Source organism: Mustela putorius, unplaced genomic scaffold (assembly GCF_011764305.1).
Source record: "Mustela putorius furo isolate JIRA1106 unplaced genomic scaffold, ASM1176430v1.1 tig00003834_pilon_pilon_pilon, whole genome shotgun sequence".
NCBI classification, from domain to species: Eukaryota; Metazoa; Chordata; class Mammalia; order Carnivora; family Mustelidae; genus Mustela; species Mustela putorius.
In genome coordinates, this window is record NW_025421987.1 from 23,499,231 (window position 1) to 23,519,373 (window position 20,143).

General features: G+C 33.8%; 1 protein-coding gene and 1 non-coding gene across 4 annotated transcripts in view; both read left to right on the forward strand.

Moving 5' to 3' along the window:
* The window catches only part of EPHA6 (EPH receptor A6), an 887,146-nt gene that overhangs the window by 131,825 nt on the left and 735,178 nt on the right, over nucleotides 1-20,143 (forward strand). The window contains exon 3 of one of the 3 annotated variants that reach the window (XM_045088243.1): nucleotides 6,650-6,769. The exons of the other annotated variants lie outside the window; for them this stretch is intronic. Within the exon in view, the coding sequence (XP_044944178.1) occupies nucleotides 6,722-6,769 (48 nt within the window). The 5' untranslated portion in view covers nucleotides 6,650-6,721. The remainder of the gene's footprint in view (nucleotides 1-6,649; nucleotides 6,770-20,143) is intronic. 3 annotated transcript variants of the gene reach the window in all.
* LOC123394661 lies at nucleotides 7,510-7,695 on the forward strand. The gene has a single exon (XR_006609411.1). It is a non-coding gene; the product is annotated as a U2 spliceosomal RNA (small nuclear RNA).

The window sequence follows — 20,143 nt, forward strand, 5'->3', positions numbered from 1 at the left end:
CAGAAATCAATGAAATAGAAACCAAAAAAACAATAGAACAAATCAACAAAACTAGGAGCTGGTTCTTTGAAAGAATTAATAAAATTGATAAAACCCTGGCCCAACTTATCAAAAAGAAAAGAGAAAGGACCCAAATAAATAAAATCATGAATGAAAGAGGAGAGATCACAACTAACACCAAAGAAATACAAACTATTATAAGAACATACTATGAGCAAATCTACGCCAACAAATTTGACAATCTGGAAGAAATGGATGCATTCCTAGAAACATATAAACAACCACAACTGAACCAGGAAGAAATAGAAAGCCTGAACAGACCCATAACCAGTAAGGAGATTGAAAAGGTCATTAAAAATCTCCAAACAAACAAAAGCCAAAGGCCAGACGGCTTCCCAGGGGAATTCTACCAAACATTTAAAGAAGAACTAATTCCTATTCTCCTGAAACTGTTCCAAAAAATAGAAAAGGAAGGAAAACTTCGAAACTCATTTTATGAGGCCAGCATCACCTTGATCCCAAAAGCAGACAAGGATCCCATCAAAAAAGAGAGCTATAGACCAATATCCTTGATGAACACAGATGCGAAAATTCTCACCAAAATACTAGCCAATAGGATTCAACAGTACATTAAAAGGATTATTCACCACGACCAAGTGGGATTTATTCCAGGGCTGCAAGGTTGGTTCAACATCCGCAAATCACTCAATGTGATACAACACATCAATAAAAGAAAGAACAAGAACCATATGATACTTTCAATAGATGCTGAAAAAGCATTTGACAAAGTATAGCATTCCTTCCTGATCAAAACCCTTCAAAGTGTAGGGATAGAGGGCATATACCTCAATATCATCAAAGCCATCTATGAAAAACCCACCGCAAATATCATTCTCAATGGAGAAAAACTGAAAGCTTTTCTGCTAAGGTCAGGAACACGGCAGGGATGTCCATTATCACCACTGCTATTCAACATAGTACTAGAGGTCCTAGCCTCAGCAATCAGACAACAAAAGGAAATTAAAGGCATCCAAATCAGCAAAGAAGAAGTCAAATTATCACTCTTCGCAGATGATATGATACTATATGTGGAAAACCCAAAAGACTCCACTCCAAAACTGCTAGAACTTGTACAGGAATTCAGTAAAGTGTCAGGATATAAAATCAATGCACAGAAATCAGTTGCATTTCTTTACACCAACAACAAGACAGAACAAAGAGAAATTAAGGAGTCAATCCCATTTACAATTGCACCCCAAACCATAAGATACCTAGGAATAAACCTAACCAAAGAGACACAGAATCTATACTCAGAAAACTATAAAGTACTCATGAAAGAAATTGAGGAAGACACAAAGAAATGGAAAAATGTTCCATGCTCCTGGATTGGAAGAATAAATATTGTGAAAATGTCTAAAGCAATCTACACATTTAATGCAATTCCTATCAAAGTACCATCCATCTTTTTCAAAGAAATGGAACAAATAATTCTAAAATTTATATGGAACCAGAAAAGACCTCGAATAGCCAAAGGGATATTGAAAAAGAAAGCCAACGTTGGTGGCATCACAATTCCGGACTTCAAGCTCTATTACAAAGCTGTCATCATCAAGACAGCATAGTACTGGCACAAAAACAGACACATAGATCAATGGAACAGAATAGAGAGCCCAGAAATAGACTCTCAACTCTATGGTCAACTAATCTTCGACAAAGCATGAAAGAATGTCCAATGGAAAAAAGACAGCCTCTTCAATAAATCATACTGGGAAAATTGGACAGCCACATGCAGAAAAATGAAATTGGACCATTTCCTTACACCACACATGAAAATAGACTCAAAATGGATGAAGGTCCTCAATGTGCGAAAGGAATCCATCAAAATCCTTGAAGAGAACACAGGCAGCAACCTCTTCGACCTCAGCCGCAGCAACATCTTCCTAGGAACATCGCCAAAGGCAAGGGAAGCAAGGGCAAAAATGAACTATTGGGATTTCATCAAGATCAAAAGCTTTTGCACAGCAAAGGAAACAGTTAACAAAACTGAAAGACAACTGACAGAATGGGAGAAGATATTTGCAAACAACATATCGGATAAAGGACTAGTGTACAAAATCTATAAAGAACTTAGCAAACTCAACACCCAGAGAACAAATAATCCAATCAAGAAATGGGCAGAGGACATGAACAGAGATTTCTGCAAAGAAGACAACCAGATGGCCAACAGACACATGAAAAAGTGCTCCATATCACTCGGCATCAGGGAAATACAAATCAAAACCACAATGCGATATCACCTCACACCGGTCAGAATGGCTAAAATCAACAAGTCAGGAAATGACAGATGCTGGTGAGTTTGCGGAGAAAGGGGAACCCTCCTACACTGTAGGTGGGAATGCAAGCTGGTGCAGCCACTCTGGAAAACAGCATGGAGGTTCCTCAAAATGTTGAAAATAGAACTTCCCTATGACCCAGCAATTGCACTACTGGGTATTTACCCTAAAGATACAAACGTAGTGATCCAAAGGGGCACGTGCACCCGAATGTTTATAGCAGCAATGTCCACAATAGCCAAACTATGGAAAGAACCTAGATGTCCATCAACAGATGAATGGATCAAGAAGAGGTGGTATATATACACAATGGAATACTATGCAGCCATCAAAAGAAATGAAATCTTGCCATTTGCGATAACATGGATGGAACTAGAGTGTATCATGCTTAGCGAAATAAGTCAAGCAGAGAAAGACAACTATCATATGATCTCCCTGATATGAGGAAGTGGTGATGCAACATGGGGGCTTAACTGGGTAGGAGAAGAATCAATGAAACAAGATGGGATTGGGAGGGAGACAAACCATAAGTGACTCTTGATCTCACAAAACAAACTGAGGGTTGCTGGGGGGAGGGGGTTTGGGAGAAGGGGGTGGGATTATGGACATTGGGGAGGGTATGTGCTTTGGTGAGTGCTGTGAAGTGTGTAAACCTGGTGATTCACAGACCTGTACCCCTGGGGATAAAAATATATGTTTATAAAAAATAAAAAATTTAAAAAAAATAAGAAATAAAAAATAAAAAAATAATCCAATGCAAGCATGCACATAACATTAAAATTTGATTCTTGGGCTTTCCAAAATTCATTTTACCGAGGGATTGTTTTGTTATTACAGTTTTCTCATTTCTACCTGCTGCTGTGCAAAATTATTTTGTGTGTCTTTATTAAATTCAGTTTGGGGGTGCCTGGGTGGCTCAGATGGTTAAGTGTCATCCTTCGGCTCAGGTCATAATCTCAGGGTCCTGGCCTTGAGCCGCTTGTCAGGCTCCCAGCTTAGTGGGGAGTCTGATTCTTCCTCTGCTGCCTCTCCTGCTTGTGCACTTGTTCTCTCTCTCTCTCTCTCTCTCTCTCCCCACTCTCAAATGAAGAAATAAAAATATTTAAAAAAATAAAATAAAAAATAAATAAATTCAGGTTGGCCTCAGTCCATACGTAAACTTACCAGTTGTCTTCTATTTATTCCTTATTGCTCTGTAAGCTAATTAGACACTGACGGGGAACTTTAAAACCTTTTATTTAATAACTAAATAGTGATATTAATCTTTGTTGATCCTATAATGGAGATTGTAAATAACGGTGTTTATAATGAATGCTTGCTACCTTACTTTTGCTTTATTTGCTTACTCTTCATACTTTGAGGACCCCTATACTTAGAAAATTTCATCTTTTTCCTTTAAGTTTCAGTTTATACTCCCTCTTTTATAAGGTACTAACTTACATCTCCCAAATAATTTGATATTTAATATTTAAAATTTAGGTATTATCAACTAGTGTGTTTATGTGTGTGTGTGTGTGATGTCTGTCTAATTATTTGCTATAATAATATTCCAAGGATACAAACAGAATTTGCCATTTTTCTCCTGTTACAGCACCTGTGGCTTGTGAACTCATATTTCATTACTAAGTTATGGAAAATGAGATTTTTACTAGCTTACCATCTATAATATGTCTAGCTTATCTCTTATACCATTGAAAAGGTTTCTTTTAGGCTGTGATTTTGTTTAGCAGCAAATTTTCCCTGATTCATAATTTTTTCTTTCATAGTTTGCTCTTTTCAATTTAGAATTCTGCTTGCTTACATAAAATGACAACCTGTTGGCCAGAAATTTGTGAAAATGAAAGTGATTTTACTATTATTGTATGTTTTAACTTTTATACCTTTATCTTTAAAAGATATATTTAATATTGAATACTTCATGAACTCTTGGGAACTATGGTGAACTCATTTTTCTAGCTATCTTGTGAGGATTTCATTTGGTTTATGTTTCAGCTGATCTTGAAGAAATGCACCTTCTATTTATTAGGGTTTTGGTCTTTGGTTGCAGCAAGCTGTCATTGAACACACTTTTCAGTTTCACAGGTTTTTTTTTTTTTTTTTTTTTTCAGATTTTATTTATTTAGGGGCGCCTGGGTGGCTCAGTGGGTTAAAGCCTCTGCTTTGGCTCAGGTCATGATCCCAGGGTCCTGGGATTGAGTTGAGCCCCCAGTCGGGCTCTCTGCTCTGCAGGGAGCCTGCTTCCTCCTCTCTCTCTGCCTGCCTCTCTGCCTACTTGTGAACTCTCTCTCTCTGTCAAATAAATAAATAAAAATCTTTAAAAAAAAGATTTTATTTGTTTATTTGACAGACAAAGATCACAAGTAGGTAGAGAGGCAGGCAGAGAAAGAGAGAGGGAAGCAGGCTCCCTGCTGAGCAGAAAGCCCGAGATGCGGGGATGGGGGGATGGGGGGTGTCTTGATCCCAGGACCTGGGATCATGACCTGAGCCAAAGGCAGAGGCTTTAACCACTGAGCCACCCAGGCGCCCCTTAGTTTCACAGGTTTATGAGTCTTTTTCTCCCCCGCAGGGAGAAATAAATTTGCATATATTTAAGCCACAAAGACAGTTGTTTGTAAATAGAGTATCTCTATCTGACTAACTAGACTATTTTGATTTTTAACTTAAATTTAAATCACAGAGGTCAGGATTAATTTCCACCAGATTTTCCTTCCTTCAATCTTTGGTCTTCATTTTTGTTTTTAGAGCTTATTCTTAAATACCAATTCTAATTTTATTTTGCCATTATTATTAAAGAAATTAATAACTTTTTTATCTTAGCTGTAAATTATCATTTTTTGAGAATCAGTTTTTAACTGTGGTTTTGAAATAACCAAATACAGATTTCTAAAAAAAATCTGACAAAATATATCAAGCAGAAATGGACATTTCTACTGATTTTTTGTTTCATTAAGCAAAATACATATTGTGTAACTATAATTTCACTGTATGTATGTGTCATAATTATATGGTAAGTGGGTATAAGAATATTTATAAAAATTAATTTATAGCATTTCCTTATTTTACAGTGCTTTCAAGTATTAGTGAGGTTTAGATAAAGTTGTAAATTTAAGAATGTGCAATTGGGAAGGCAAATGATATTGAAATAAATGTTAAGAAATTAAAGACCATAAAGCAATCAGATAATTCAAATGTCTTTTTCCTAAAGGACTATCTAGCTTAAATATGAAAACATGGGATAGAAGAAAGGTCTTTTAAATATGATTACTTTATATATTAACTTAGCTCCTAGCACTATAAAATTCTTCATTAGTTTTTTTTTTTGTTTTTTTTTTAATATTCTAGCACTATAAATTCAATTGTAATTCAATTGTAGAGTATAACCATAAATTCAGTTGTACTACAGAAATTCTGGTATTGGTTCTCTAATATCCATCCAAGCCTTGTAAAGATTAATCCAGCAACACTGAGTATTTAGATTAATGGTTACTGTTTTAGCAACCTTTCTTCTTGAAATATTTATTACTACATTCGTTTTCACTAAACCAGAAGATAATACATAAACAACATTCTTATGGATTTTAGAAAACAACTATAATTAAATCATCAATATTTTTACTACATGTCAACTAGTCAATACTGGGGAAAATCAAATCAAAATATATTTCTCTCTTTTTTTTTTTCTCATGTTGTAACTAATGACACTGATCATTTCAACATATTAAAGATGATGTATATCTGCCAACATACAGTCTTTTATTTTTCATTCAAGATTAGAAATGTAGTGATATTTTTATTTTTGGTAAAAACAAATGTATAACTATTTCATATATATGTGACATACATATGTTAGAATGTTTATTAGTACACATGGAAATAATTCTTATACTCATTAAACAATGCATTTCAATTTTCTGGACTGTATATGAGCATATAATATTTAAATATTTTTTTAAATCTAGCTTATAAGGATAGCCTATTAAAAAACATATTGTCCTAAATCATCATATTTCATTTTGTAGAAAGGATACCATCCTAAATAGTTCTTTTCATTAGAAAGGTTTTTCATGTTTGTGTAGTTCTAAGGATGCTTCTGATCTGACTCACACAAGAATATTTTCAAATATAGCCTGATTTGAATTAATACAGGGTAATTATATTTTTCTTGAGAATACTGTTAATTTTACATGGGAGGACTCATTAGTGAAAATGAATACGTATGTCATACCATATAACACCTTCACTATGCAAAGTTGCTAAAACAGTATGGAAAAAACCTCCTAAGGAAAATTTGATATAGCTTTCCTATGCTTTTCCAGACCTATTTTCAACACTGCTAAAAGGGGGGAAAATTCAAGAAGGCACTGAAGAGACCACCTCACCAGACCCTGATGTTACTTCTCCTCTGGATGTACATGCTGCAGCTCCATAGGAGCCAGGTTGGAAAAGTTTCTAGGAAAACAACATATTCCTTAATTACATATATTTTTAAGTAGAAAGATTTTTTTTCTATGGCACTTTGTCTTTTTAGACCCCAGAGTTAAGTACATGAAAAAGTCTATACTTTTAGTTTGAACTTAACATTTATCTCTTAATTGTTATTTGGGGAAAAAAAAAAATCTGTAACAAACATCTGGCTTCTCAAAAATATTTTTGAAATTTGATTGTTTTAAAGCATGCAAAATTCACTAATTAAAAACATCATGGTACTATTTTGTACATACTATAAAAATATCAAGCTTAATCCATTATACTAGAATTTGAAGTTAAATGATTATAAAGATGTGTATCAAATTTTTCAAGCCCTTCTGTATATACTACATAAATGGAAGTAGGTAGTCTCTATATGCTTTTTTTTCTATACCTCAAACTCTACCTTTGTTATTGCTCTTGATTCTAAGTGAAAATTTAAAGGTAATTAAATATCCATATAGTGTTAATTCTTCATAGCTGGGAGGACTCTGGAGAGACAGGTCAGTGAGTTGGCAAAACAACCTTAAAAGGGAATTTTTTAAAGACTACCTCAAAATCTAAATTTTAGATTTTTCATATTTTGAAATATAATGAATCTTCACTCAGATTACTGAAATGCATTGCCATAAAGAAGGATGATAGTAATTCCATGAATAGAGGTTGCACATTATAATTGTAACTGATGTATTTTTTTTAAACATAGTCAATTGCTTCTTGGCCTTTTGGCTAAATCAGATGTAGTCTCTGTTCTTATCAGCTTAATATCTGATAGGTCCTTTATCTAATGATAATATGTAAATCGATTTTTGGAGCAAGGAGGTGGAATAGTAGCTTGCTCCATCCACTCCCACCCATCAAACTGGTGAGTCTCTCCAGGAATGATGCTTTTAAAAGGCAAAGTCACTCAGCAGTAATCAAAAGTTGTGTAAATGGAGAATGAAAAACATAATTTAACTGTGGGCACATAATAAATGAAGTTAATTGTTAAATAAAAGATATAAGAAAAGCAATAGTTACCACTGACAGTTTAATTCTGAAATGATAAGGCACAAAAAGTAGGAATTATACTTGCATGTGTATCAGAACTAATGTTATAAGGTTATATATTCACAGGTCTGCTTAATTCAAGCATGGCACTTCAAAAGTTTAAGACATCTTTATAATTGTTTATAGTTCTCTCACCACCTTTTTCATAGGAAAATCTATATTCAGTTTATACCCTTTATCACATTTGCCTTGTATTATAATTATTATTTCAGGAAGAGTGTTTTGTTGCTCTTATTCTTCTTTCCATATTATTCAGTTGTAAACTCCTTGATAGAATTGATGGTATCTCAATGTATCATTGTTTCTGTCTCCGATATAGTTTGATAAATCAATTTTAAAATATTAATTACATAGGAAATCTGTTGATAGAACTAAAGGCATAAAGTTAGACATTAAAGAAATATATTTTGTGGGACATCTAGATGGATCAGTTGGTTAAGTTGTCTGACTTGATTTGGCTCAGGTCATGATCTCAGGGGTGTGAGATCAAGCTCCATACCAGGCTCCACATTGGGCTAGGCATGGAGCCTGCTTAAGATTCTCTCTCTCCCCCTCTCCTTGCCTCACTAAAACAACAACAACAAAACAAAATAAAACAAAAACTTGGCCAAAAATATGCTTTATAGATGAAATAGGCTAGTGGTTCCTAACACTTTGTATTTATTAATTTCAGAAGCATTTACAAATCCAAAGCCTGGAAACATATGTGGCTACTGTCTTTTCTTAATAGCCTAACACATTGCTAATTTAGACAGACTAGAATGGTGGTCCAAATCCCATTTTAAAAAATTGTAACTTTTTCACATTGCACTGAGTAAACACTCAATGAGATTAGTTACCAGTCTAAATAAACTAAGCAATAATAAACACAACCCTATAGTAAGGAATAACATGGGGTTCTTTATATTTTATAAATGAGAGCACTGTTGACAAATTTAGCTACTCTAAATTCTATACAGTATGGATCAGCAAAACTGAAGAGAGGCAACAATTGTTAAGATAAAAATGGACCAAGAACAAAGTTTTTTCACAGAATGAGATAGAGAAAAAGCAATGTCATTAATCCTGTTAATAAATAATTTTAATTAAAGTGGCAAACATATTTTTTTCAGTCAAGAAGAAAGGGTCGTAAATAGATCAGATTTAGGAGTTCACAATGACAGGTGAAGTTGAGCAATAGTTCTATAAATAACTGCTCCCAATAAATGAAGCAAACTCTGAAGAAACTGTAGGAAAGTGGTATAGTCTTTTAAAAAGGGTCTAGGGAGTAAGAGATAATTTAGTTCAAACCTCTCATTTGTCTCATAGTAGATCTTTATGTGACTATACATATATGTGTGTCTATAGATATAGATACAAACTTGTATATATGCATACACACATCATATTAAAAATTGTAGAGGAAAGATGGACTAGCAGCCTATATTTTCCTGAGGAATAAACTGTAAAAATTAACTATTAAATGAAAATAAAAGTGATAACAAAAGTGAAGATTTTGTAAATTATCATTGAAATGTAAGAAAGGTAAATTATACAATTAATGATACATATTCTCTAATATTAATAGTGTTAATCTAATGCATCATCAATTGTATTATATACAACAGCATATAAATATGCTGCCATATGTTCATCCTTCTTCAGGTACTACACATTTCTCTAAAAAAATTTCCTTGAAAAATTATCTGTATCTTGTCTTCATTACTTCTCCATGCAAGAACTGTCTGTATTCCCCATCTTTATTCACAGAACAATTCCAATTTTGTCCAGCTGTTCTGCCAAAACAACCCAACTCAAGATCATATGGTCACAAATTTAGAAGTTAGTTTTCAACCTTCCTCTTATTTGAGTTATCAACAGCATTAATTATATGTAATAGCTACCTCTTTTTTGAAACAATTATATCAGTTGGTTGCCATAAAATCACTCAGATTTGGTTCTTTTCTTAACCTTTTCTGTTTTCTTGGTTGATTTCTCCTCCAAGGATCAGTAATTTGATTCTTATATTGCCATTTACTCTCTATGGTTTTATTCAACCTCAGTATTTTATATTAACTGAATCCTGAATATATATTCCAGCCTAGATTTCTGCTGTGAACTCAGACTTGTACATCCAGAATTCTACCTTCTCAACTTGAATGTCTCTCGGGCATCTTATATAACATATCCAAATCTGAAACTCCTTATTATCCCACCTCAACCTGTTCCTTCCACAGTAATCACTGTTTCACAAAAGTGAGATCCCAGTATTCTAGTAACTCTAAACAAAAACTTGGAGTTTTTTTTTTTTTTCACTCTTTCCTCAAACTTTATAATGGGCTCAACAGCAAATTTCTGTGGCTTTCCTTTAAAAATATGTACAGAATTTTTTTCTTTTAAAATAAACTTTTTGGGGCACCTGAGTGGCTCAGTGGGTTAACCTTCTGCCTTCGGCTCAGGTCATGATCCTAGAGTCCTGGGATAGAGCCCCACGTCAGGCTCTCTGCTCAGTGAGCCTGCTTCCCTCTCCTCTCTGCCTGCCTCTCTGCCTACTTGTGATCTCTCACTGTCAAATAAATAAATAAATAAATTTTAAAAATAAATAAAAAATAAAATAAACTTTTTATTTAAGTTTTTTGTTTAAATTCTAATTAACATACAGTGTAATACTACTTTCAGGTGTATAATTTAGGGACTCAGCACTTCCTTATAGTACCTGATATTCATCATAACAAGTACACTTGTTTATCCACATCACCTATCTAACCCATCCCCCAACCTACCTCCCTTCTGGTAACCATCAATTTGTTTTCTGCTATTAAGAATCTGTTGCTTCATTTCCTTTTATTTTTTTTTTAAGATTTTTTTATCTATTTATTTGACAGGCAGAGATTACAAGTAGGCAGAGAGGCAGGCAGAGAGAGAGGAGGAAGCAGGCTCTCCGCTGAGCAGAGAGCAGGATGCGGGGCTCGATCTCAGGAGCCTGGGATCATGACCTGAGCCAAAGGTAGAGGCTTTAAACCAAGGAGCCACCCAGGCGCCCCGCTTCATTTCCTTTTAAAACCGTTACTGTAACCACTTTAGTCTATGATACCATCATCATTCCCTTGGATTACTAGAATAGCCCTAAATAGATTCTGTGATTCCATATTTACCATCCGCCCCAAGAGTACAGACTTGCGTTGTCCAGTAGGGAACCCCAAGGCTGATGGATTCCCTGAAATGAAATAGTCTTCACTTACCCTGTATTTTCTGAATTGCATATCTGGACAAATTGAACGAGTAGCTAACTCATATATGACCAAGGCTAATGAAAGTTATATAATCCAGATTCTGGAGTTAGGATAGGTTACCAACTTACTCTAATAAGAAACATATGTTTTCTAAACTTATTTTCTATTTCGTATCAGGGTAAGTATTTAAATTTGGGATATTCTGCATTTTTCCATAGCCTGTATTTTTCACCATCCCTTGTAACTTAAGTTTGCCACCAACCAGATTTTTTTTAAATGAGAAATTTCATTTGGAAACTCAATTTAGTATTTATATCATTGAAAAATAAAGTACAAGATTTACATTTCAAATGTTTTGATCCACTATGTGTTGAAAAGTTGATTTATAAATCATTTAGTTTTATGTTATGGAACATTACAAGTGAACTATCAAAGCTATAGTCACCTGTAATTTAAAGACTCGTGTTATCATCTCTCCTTTCTTTCACTACAGAAACGATTTTTAAATTGCTTTATTTTTATTTACATATTTACAACTTTATTTTATAATGCAGTATTTCATAAAGTGTCTCTATTAATTTACATTTTACCAGCAATGGAGTTCCTGTTCATATTTTTATACACAAATTTATATTTTCATATCACATACGATAATAATTAATTCTAGAGTATTTAACTTTTACCAGGCCAGTGGATATAAAAAATTAATTTCAGGTTGTTTTTAACTTGCATTTCCTGTTCATTTGTGAAAGTGAGCTTCTTTTTATATTTATTAGCCATTCCTTTTTCCTTTCTTGTTCAAGTATTTTGCTCCTTTTTTCATTTTGTTTTCTTTTTCTTGTTGATTTTTGAGAGTTCATTATATATGTTTTGAATATGTATTCCATACATATTTATTACTTGCAGTATTTAAAGTTTATAATTTGTCTTGTCACCTTGTGGTATCTTCAAAATACAGAAGCTTTATATTTAAATGTAATCATATATGTATTTTTCCAATTTTGTATTTGTATTTTTTTAAATTTTATTTATTTATTTGAGAGAGAGAACATGAGCTGGTAGGAGGAGCAGAGGAAGAGAGAGAAACAAAAAGAGAAGCAGACTCCCCACTGAGCAAGAAGCTGGATGGGGAGCTCCATCCTGGGACCTGGGACCATGGCCTGAGCCAAAGGCAGATGCTTAAGCAACTGAACCACCCAGGCACCCCTGTATTTGTATTTCTTACAGAAATTATACAGAAGTTATACATGGCTTAATATATAAGCCAACAAAGTCCTGGAGTAAAATGTGAAGTGTTTAGCTCCTACTTCCTCTCTTAAAGGAAGTTTACTACTTCCTTAGAGTTAACTACTAATTAAAACTTGGTATTGTTGACACAAAATGAACAAACCTTTCAGAATTAAAAGAATTAGAGAGAGAGAGAGATTTATTCCAGCCCAAGTTAGGACAGCTGCCCATGATACACGGTTTTCACAAATAAGAGAGTGCTCCAGTAAGGGAACATTTTGTGAAAGGCCGTATACATTTTTTATATAAAAATTTACATATTATTAGACAAAAATATTTTCAGAAAGTTGAGACCTTATCTTAAATTTCTAAGTATATGAAGGGCTCTATGACTTTAATCTTATGGGAGCCAGGAAAGTTATACTTTTTCTTATCTTTTCTGTTCAGAATGCTCCTTTTGATTACTTTCTTTAAGCAGATTTACAGTGTCTACTTGGGGCAGAAATAGAGCCCATGGTTTGAGGTTTCATGCAGTCATTTTGACCTTGCTAAATTTTAAAGTATAGCTTTCCTGGGAACCCAGGAGCAGGCCCACAATTAAAAAGTTGAAAATTTGCCCTATTAATATCTATCTTTCCAGGTCATTACAAAATAAAAATGGTCTAGTTCTACAAATTTTATGAAGATTTCTTTGATCTCACTTGATAATACAGCATAGACAACCTTGTATATTAGCATGTGCTGACCTATCTCATACTTGCTATTTCCTCTTTCTCTTATACCCCACCCCATATCCAAATCATTAGCAAGTCTTATCAGGTCAGCCTTAAAATATATCTAGTATCATTACATTTACTGCTGCTATTTTAGTCTAGACACTATCCCCTCTCACTTGAACTATTTTAATAGAGTATTAACTGATGTCCCTCTCTCACTTGCCTTCTGCAGCCTATTACCCAGATAGCAACAAGAATGACCCACTTAAAATATAAGCCAGATCTCATCATTCCTTGTGACAAAACCTTCCAGTCATCTGAAATCTTATTAAGAGCAAAAGTCAAAATCCTCACTATAGCCTGCTTGAGTCTTAGTGATCTTTCTTTTCAGCTGTCTCTTTGAACTCATTTCTTACCTCTTAACTTACACACTGAGTTCTAGTCACCACTGGCCCCTTGCTGTTTCTCAAATAAGTTATACTTGTTCCCAACTTGTGCCCTTTGATCTATTTCCTCTTCCTTTAATGCTCTTCCCCCATTTTTCTTCTAGTCTTGCCCCCTCAGTTAAGTTTCAAATATCACTTGATTATCTCTATAAAAGAATACCTGTCTTGTTCACTCACAGCTTTTTTACCTTACTTCACCTTATTTTTCTCTAAAGCACTTTTTACCAGTGATATTTCATGTTTCTTCTTAATTTTCTTTAAAACAAGCTATCACCTAATAAATATTCTGTGAAAGCAGAGAGTTTGTCTCACATTTTCACTGGTGTGTGTCCTAAATAGAATACTGTCACATAGAAGGTTCTTAATAGATATTTATTGAATGAATTATTGAATGATTTGAATGATTAATGAACTATATTAACAACTCTATGTAAAGTATAGATCAACCATAATTTACCCATTGACCTATTGTAGATATTTCATTAGTCTCTAATTTTTCACTAATAGCAGTAATTTTCAGTGAACATTCTTGTATTTCTATAGCATATTTTTAAAGCTAGACATACTATATCAAAGGGTATAAAAATTTAAATTTGATATGTGCTGACAAGGTGACCTTCAAAAAGATGGATTATCTGTATCTTTACAATACTGTTTTTATCCATGGACCTGCTGTATCTGTTACATTTATTCAGGTTTCCTTGTATATATTGAGTTTCATTCATACATGTGAAAAGACTCGCTATTTATTCATACTTTTCATGGTTTTTCAATGTCCATACAGGAAGTATTTAAGGCATTTAGTACTGCATTTTTCCAAGGAGGCAGAAGAGAAGCAGTTTTTGTATGTGAAGAATTTCCACTTAAGTCTTGGAAGTTAGGATTGGTTCTGTTTAATACTTGTTATCAGTATTCCCAGCATCCCCCCTTTTTAACTCATTTTTGGTAAACTTCAAGATTAATGGCAAAAGGAATATGTGTCCTAAAAAAAGATATTATGATGTGCATTTATAGAAGCAGGCAGAACTTTTAAGAAATAAGGGTCAAGTTTTGTTGTTTTTATTGAATTATCTTTATTATAACCATTGCAGACAGAATTCAATGATTTAAAAGGATATATAATGAACAACAATCATCTTATTATCCATATTAGTAAATCTAGCATTTCCCATCTTCTTACACATTATGCTAATGACTTTTCCGATGGATACACTTCAGCTAAAATATAGGAGTCACTAGAAAAGTATTACAATTAAGAGCAGATATAAACTGCTTGTGTGATATGAAAAATGCTTTGAAGAAATCAGCTGAAGAATAATTTGCTGATAACCCTAAGGGGTAAAAATATTTAAAACACATGCTTTTCTCATAGTTACATGAATCAGTATTCAGTAGGAAATGCGGTAAACATGCCCTTTACATTTCTGAGTAAATGTTTTAGCAGATTAGTGTCAAAGGTTGCTAAATGGGAAAATATTCCATGCTGTAAAAAGAACATGAAAATAAATTTTAGAGCATTATTCAATACATATACATTTCTTTACAAGTGTCTTCCTAAACCTTCTAAAGAAATAACAACTCATACACACAGAAATGGCTTAGAGATTGGTAATTAGAAGTAAAATTTCTCTCCTCAAAGGTTATTAAGAAACTGCTAATAAGAGGTTATATAGGTGACAGTAACTAATTCTGATGAGTGAATCAGAAAGTTTAAGCATACCAGATAGCTATGACCCATTGAACTGACTAGATAGCTTCTAACCCAGCATGACTAAAATGAATACAAATAATGTACTTAGCCCAGAACTGGAAAATGACTCTCAGGTTTTTGAGGTTCTGGGAAGAAATCTGATGGACCCTGTTTCCTTTTTTTTTTTTTTAAATTCCTTCTAGCTAAGTGCTATGACTTTGGAATGAAAAAAATATGTTAAGTAAACAGCAGGTTACAGAGATTAGGATTCTATACAGAGGGGTTCTTGGCAAGCTAGACTAACATTTTGCAAAGATTTGAATGAATTAATTTGGCAGGAGAATTTTTCCCTGTGATCAAGAGGGCATTAAAATAAAATTTAATAATAAAAAATTTAAAAAAAGAAAAATAATAATAAAATTTAATACAAAGGAAGAAAAAGTTGTCCAGATAATTCCACTTACCCAGTATAAGAGAGAAAATAAAAGCTGTAGAAAATTTGAATCGCAGTGATGAGAAAAGTAAAACCTGAATGAAATAAAATTCTTACAGACTTAACGGTTAGTGTGCTGAACAGAGCAGGAATAATGTGCAGTGTGATTTGGAAAATAACAAGGAGTCATTAAAAGGATTTTGGATAACAGCAATAGAATGGCATCAAGGGATCAAAACTTAAAACCCAAAAGGGAGAGAAATCTGTGAAGTTATAGAGTATTTGGAGAGTATAAAAAGGAGAAAAAATAAATGTTGGCAATGTTGAATGACTAAGGACATTACCAAACACATACATACCATTACACAGAGGTTCTCAATTTAATTTTGAAAATTTGAACCAAATAAAGATACAAATGGGGCCTATGACTTTTGGATCTTTTCATATATGCAGAATTATGTTTTACTTAATTTTAATGAAACTCCTATTTCACAATGTAAAGAGTCTGTCATTGGAAAGGCATCATGGGCTTGAGAACCTCATAACTACAAAGAATAATAGAAGTTATTAACTTTTTAAAATATTTTATTTATTTGACAGAGAGACACAGCTAGAGAGGGAACACAAACAAGTAGGGGTGAGGGGGAGTGAGATAAGCAGGTCTCCCACTGAGCAGGCAGTCCCATGTGGGGCTCCATACCAGGACCCTGGGATTGCGACCCAAGCTGAAGGCAGCCAGCCAATGACTCAGCCACCCAGGTGCCCCAGAGGTTATTAAATTTTAATCCCTTGTTAAATTCCTGTCAATATAACAGTAAAAAGTGTTGCAAAAATAATAGAATCTTTGGCAATAAATAACTAAGTTACATTGGCATTTTCACTAGTTAAATAAAACAAAGGCGTTGGAAAAACTAACAATTTATTTCATTAATTTTTACTTGAAGAAAACTTTAGTGATGCACATGAATGGGATCCCCCCCAAAACTGTGCTACTGTATCACAAAAAAGTAGAGAAAACATAATAAACCTATGCCTCATAGCAACTAGTTTAAGACAGTTTGAAATCTCAGCAATGGGGCTTTATAACTCTGTATTCTATTGTTCTCCAATAATGTGACTCATCTACTCACTGAATATTAGATTTTTCCATTCTTTACTATTATGCTTCCTTTAAGATTCTGATTTCTTCTTAAGTTTGGCTATTTGCTAGCACGGACTTTAGAATATGTGACACAACTTCTATAAAACTTTATCTCGTTATATGTAAAATGTAGGTAACAATATTACCCACCTTGTAAGATTTTTGTGAGGACTAAAGATGATATTGCATGTAAAGTCTTAACACAATGGTTGTACTCATTCAGTAAATACCAGTAATAATATTGACCAATACTTTAATAATATTGGTAATGATATTTATCGAGTGATTTAGATTTTCTTATACTAGCATTTCACATGACATTCTTACTATATATATTTTGGAGGGAGAGATGGATGATAATGGAGTATTAACGTGAAATATACATTGTTACTTCTCTTGTTAAAATTCATATTCTTCATTTTCATATTGGTGAGTCTCCTCCAATAATTGTTTTATACTTTTAAAGGGTCATTCTTGCTCCACTATGATTATTAAGTAGATCATGAAGGAGCAAAAGTGAAATTAGGGAAACTAGTTGGATGACAATTGCAAAGGCACCAGTAAAAAATGAGGATGCTTTGAACTAGGTTGTTGGTAACACAGATGGAGAAAAATTGCTATATGTGGAATATGTTTGGAAAGTAAAGCTAATGTGACTAGTTGTCAAATTGTGTGTCAGATATGACATCCCTGTCTTTTCTGTGGTGCTTATAGAAACCAGTAATTTCGACCTTTTTATTCAAGATTGTTCAACTATACTGTGTTAAATAATATAGACATGATGTACAATAGAGAAAGGGATAAATATTATTATTAAAGATATTTATCAATAAATGTAATTAATAAAGATATAATTAATGCATTGTAAACCTCATCCATTTTGAGTGTACGACTCAATGACTTTGGTATACTCATGGAGCTGTGCAACCATTGCTACAAAGATTGGAACACATTCATCACCCCAGAGGAAGCCCTCTACTCAACAGTAATTCCTTTTCATGCCCTCATGCCCTTCTCAGCTCATCTCACTTCAACCTCCATCACTAGGCAAACATTAATCTACTTTCTTTTTCTAGAGATCTGCTTATTCTGGATAGTTCATATAAATGGAATCATACAATATATGTGATTTTTGTGACTAGTTTGTTTTTCTTAACATAATGTTTTCAAGATTCATCCATGTTACAGCATGTTTTTTTAAAATTCACTTAGGATTTATTTATTCCTTTGAATTGTCAGATACTATTCAATTATACAGATATATTCCATTTTTTTATTCATTCTCCTTTTGGTAGGTAATTTGTTTCCTCCACTTTGGGCTTATATGATAATGCTGTGAACATTCATTTGTAAGTTTTTGTGTGGAACCATGTTTTTATTTCTCTTAGGTATATATCTAGGAATGGACTAGCTGGGTCACAAGATAACTCTGTTTAACATTTGAAAAACTGCAAAACTCTTTTCTAAAGTGTCCGTGCCACTCTGTATTCCCACCAGCAATATATGAGCCTTTCAATTTCTCCACATTTTCACTGGCATTAATTATTGTCTGTCCTTTTGCTTGTAGCCAATCCTAGTGGGTGTGAAATGGTTTCACGTTTTGGTTTTGATTTGTGTTCTCTAATGATTAGTGATTTGAGAGTTTTTGTGTGCTTATTATATGTTTCCTTTGAGAAATTTCTATCCAAACCCTTTGCCTATTTTTTTATTTGAGTTGTCTTTTAATTGTCCAATTGGAAGAGTTTTGTGTTTGTTTGTTTGTTTGTTTAATACTGTATACAAGACCCTTATCATTTATACGATTTACAAATACTGTTTTCCACTCGGTGGTTTGTTACTTTCTTCATATGTTACTTGCAGCACACAAGTTTTAATTTTGAAATCCAAGTTATCTAGCTTTTCTTTTGTAGCTTGTTCTTTTGTATCTAAGAAACTACTGATTAATCCAAAGACAGAGATTTATTCCTGTGTTTTCTTTTAAGATTCTTATAGCTTCAGTTCTTATATTTAGGTCTATGGATCATTTTGCATTAATTTTTGTGTACAGTGTAAGAAAGGAATCCAACTTCATTCTTTTATATGTGTAGGTACACAGTTGGCCTGAAAATTGTGTTTTTTCAGTAACAAATATGTTTCTTATGAAACAGGGAGCAAAACTCTACTGGGGCTGATTAGAGAACCTTTATTTAATATATAGCATTTGTGAATTTCTTGAAGTATGAGTAGAATTTGGATGGGTAAATATGTAGAAGGGGAGAAAATGACAGGCTTCTATGGAAAAGAGAAAGGAGCAAAAATTTAAAATAACTATTTCATTTTGACAAGGTTTGCAGAGATCTTAAAACACAAACATCAACAGTCCCTGAGACAATCAAGTACAAGACATGTCTTTGGGAGGTACTTTGGCTTTATCTACCACTGGAGGCAAGCGAAATGTATTTGTAAACCAATTTTCTAGAAACCTTTGGTTAAGGAATGTTTGGAGTGTGTGTTAATTCCCCAGAGCTTTTGGCTCCCACTTTGGTATTATAGATACTTTTCTCAAGGGACTTGGCCTGCTGTTTAGTTGATGGGCCTGGGGTATGAGAAACACTGTAGTGCAGAATTTGGGTCTGGGATAGTAACTTCACTGTCAACACTGATATTAGTTTTGATGCATCTTGAAATTCCTTAGTTTTGAGGTCCAGCAGTGCTATCATTGCTGTCTTAGCTATCTCACGTCTTGGAACATCATGATCTTCTAGCCAATGCCACACACCCTTGTGTGTCCATTTCCTCTGGTTGCCATTCTAGATTGGCCCCCCATTTTGACACTTATGACCATTATGCCCACTTTTCATCTTATATTTAAGTGTTGCCATTTGTCCTCTGCTATTCCAAAGAAGCAGAATTCCAACTACACTTTCAAATCTGGTCTATAAATCACAACCTGAGTTTCCCAAGACAGGGCTGTTCTCATTAGTACATTCCCTTTAGGGCCATCCCAGGAATATAGTCAACTGGTGGATTCTTTAGTGTTGTTTTAGCATAGCTAGTGTGGTATGCTTATCTCTCTGAAGTTTTGATCCCCTCATCAAGACGTGGCACAGGTATTTTTACCTTTTTTTACTTTAGATTATTATCATCCCCTCCACCAATTTCTACTTCAAAGAAACATCCTAACATCCTGACAGCATGTAATGATTGCTCTAAATTAAATTCTGGGCTATCAGTGAATGGTCCCATGTCAACTCTCTTTTATCTGGCCTTGTGTTCTGCCCTCCCTTGTCCAATAGTCTTGAGATCCATTCCCAACCATCATTTCACAGTTCCTGCTTATATATATTAGCCCTTGTAGTTCTTTTGATCAATAATGCCTTCCCTCCCAATGAAGGGAGAGTACTTCTAAAGCTGAGTCACACTGAGAATTAACTGTACGTGTTGACCTA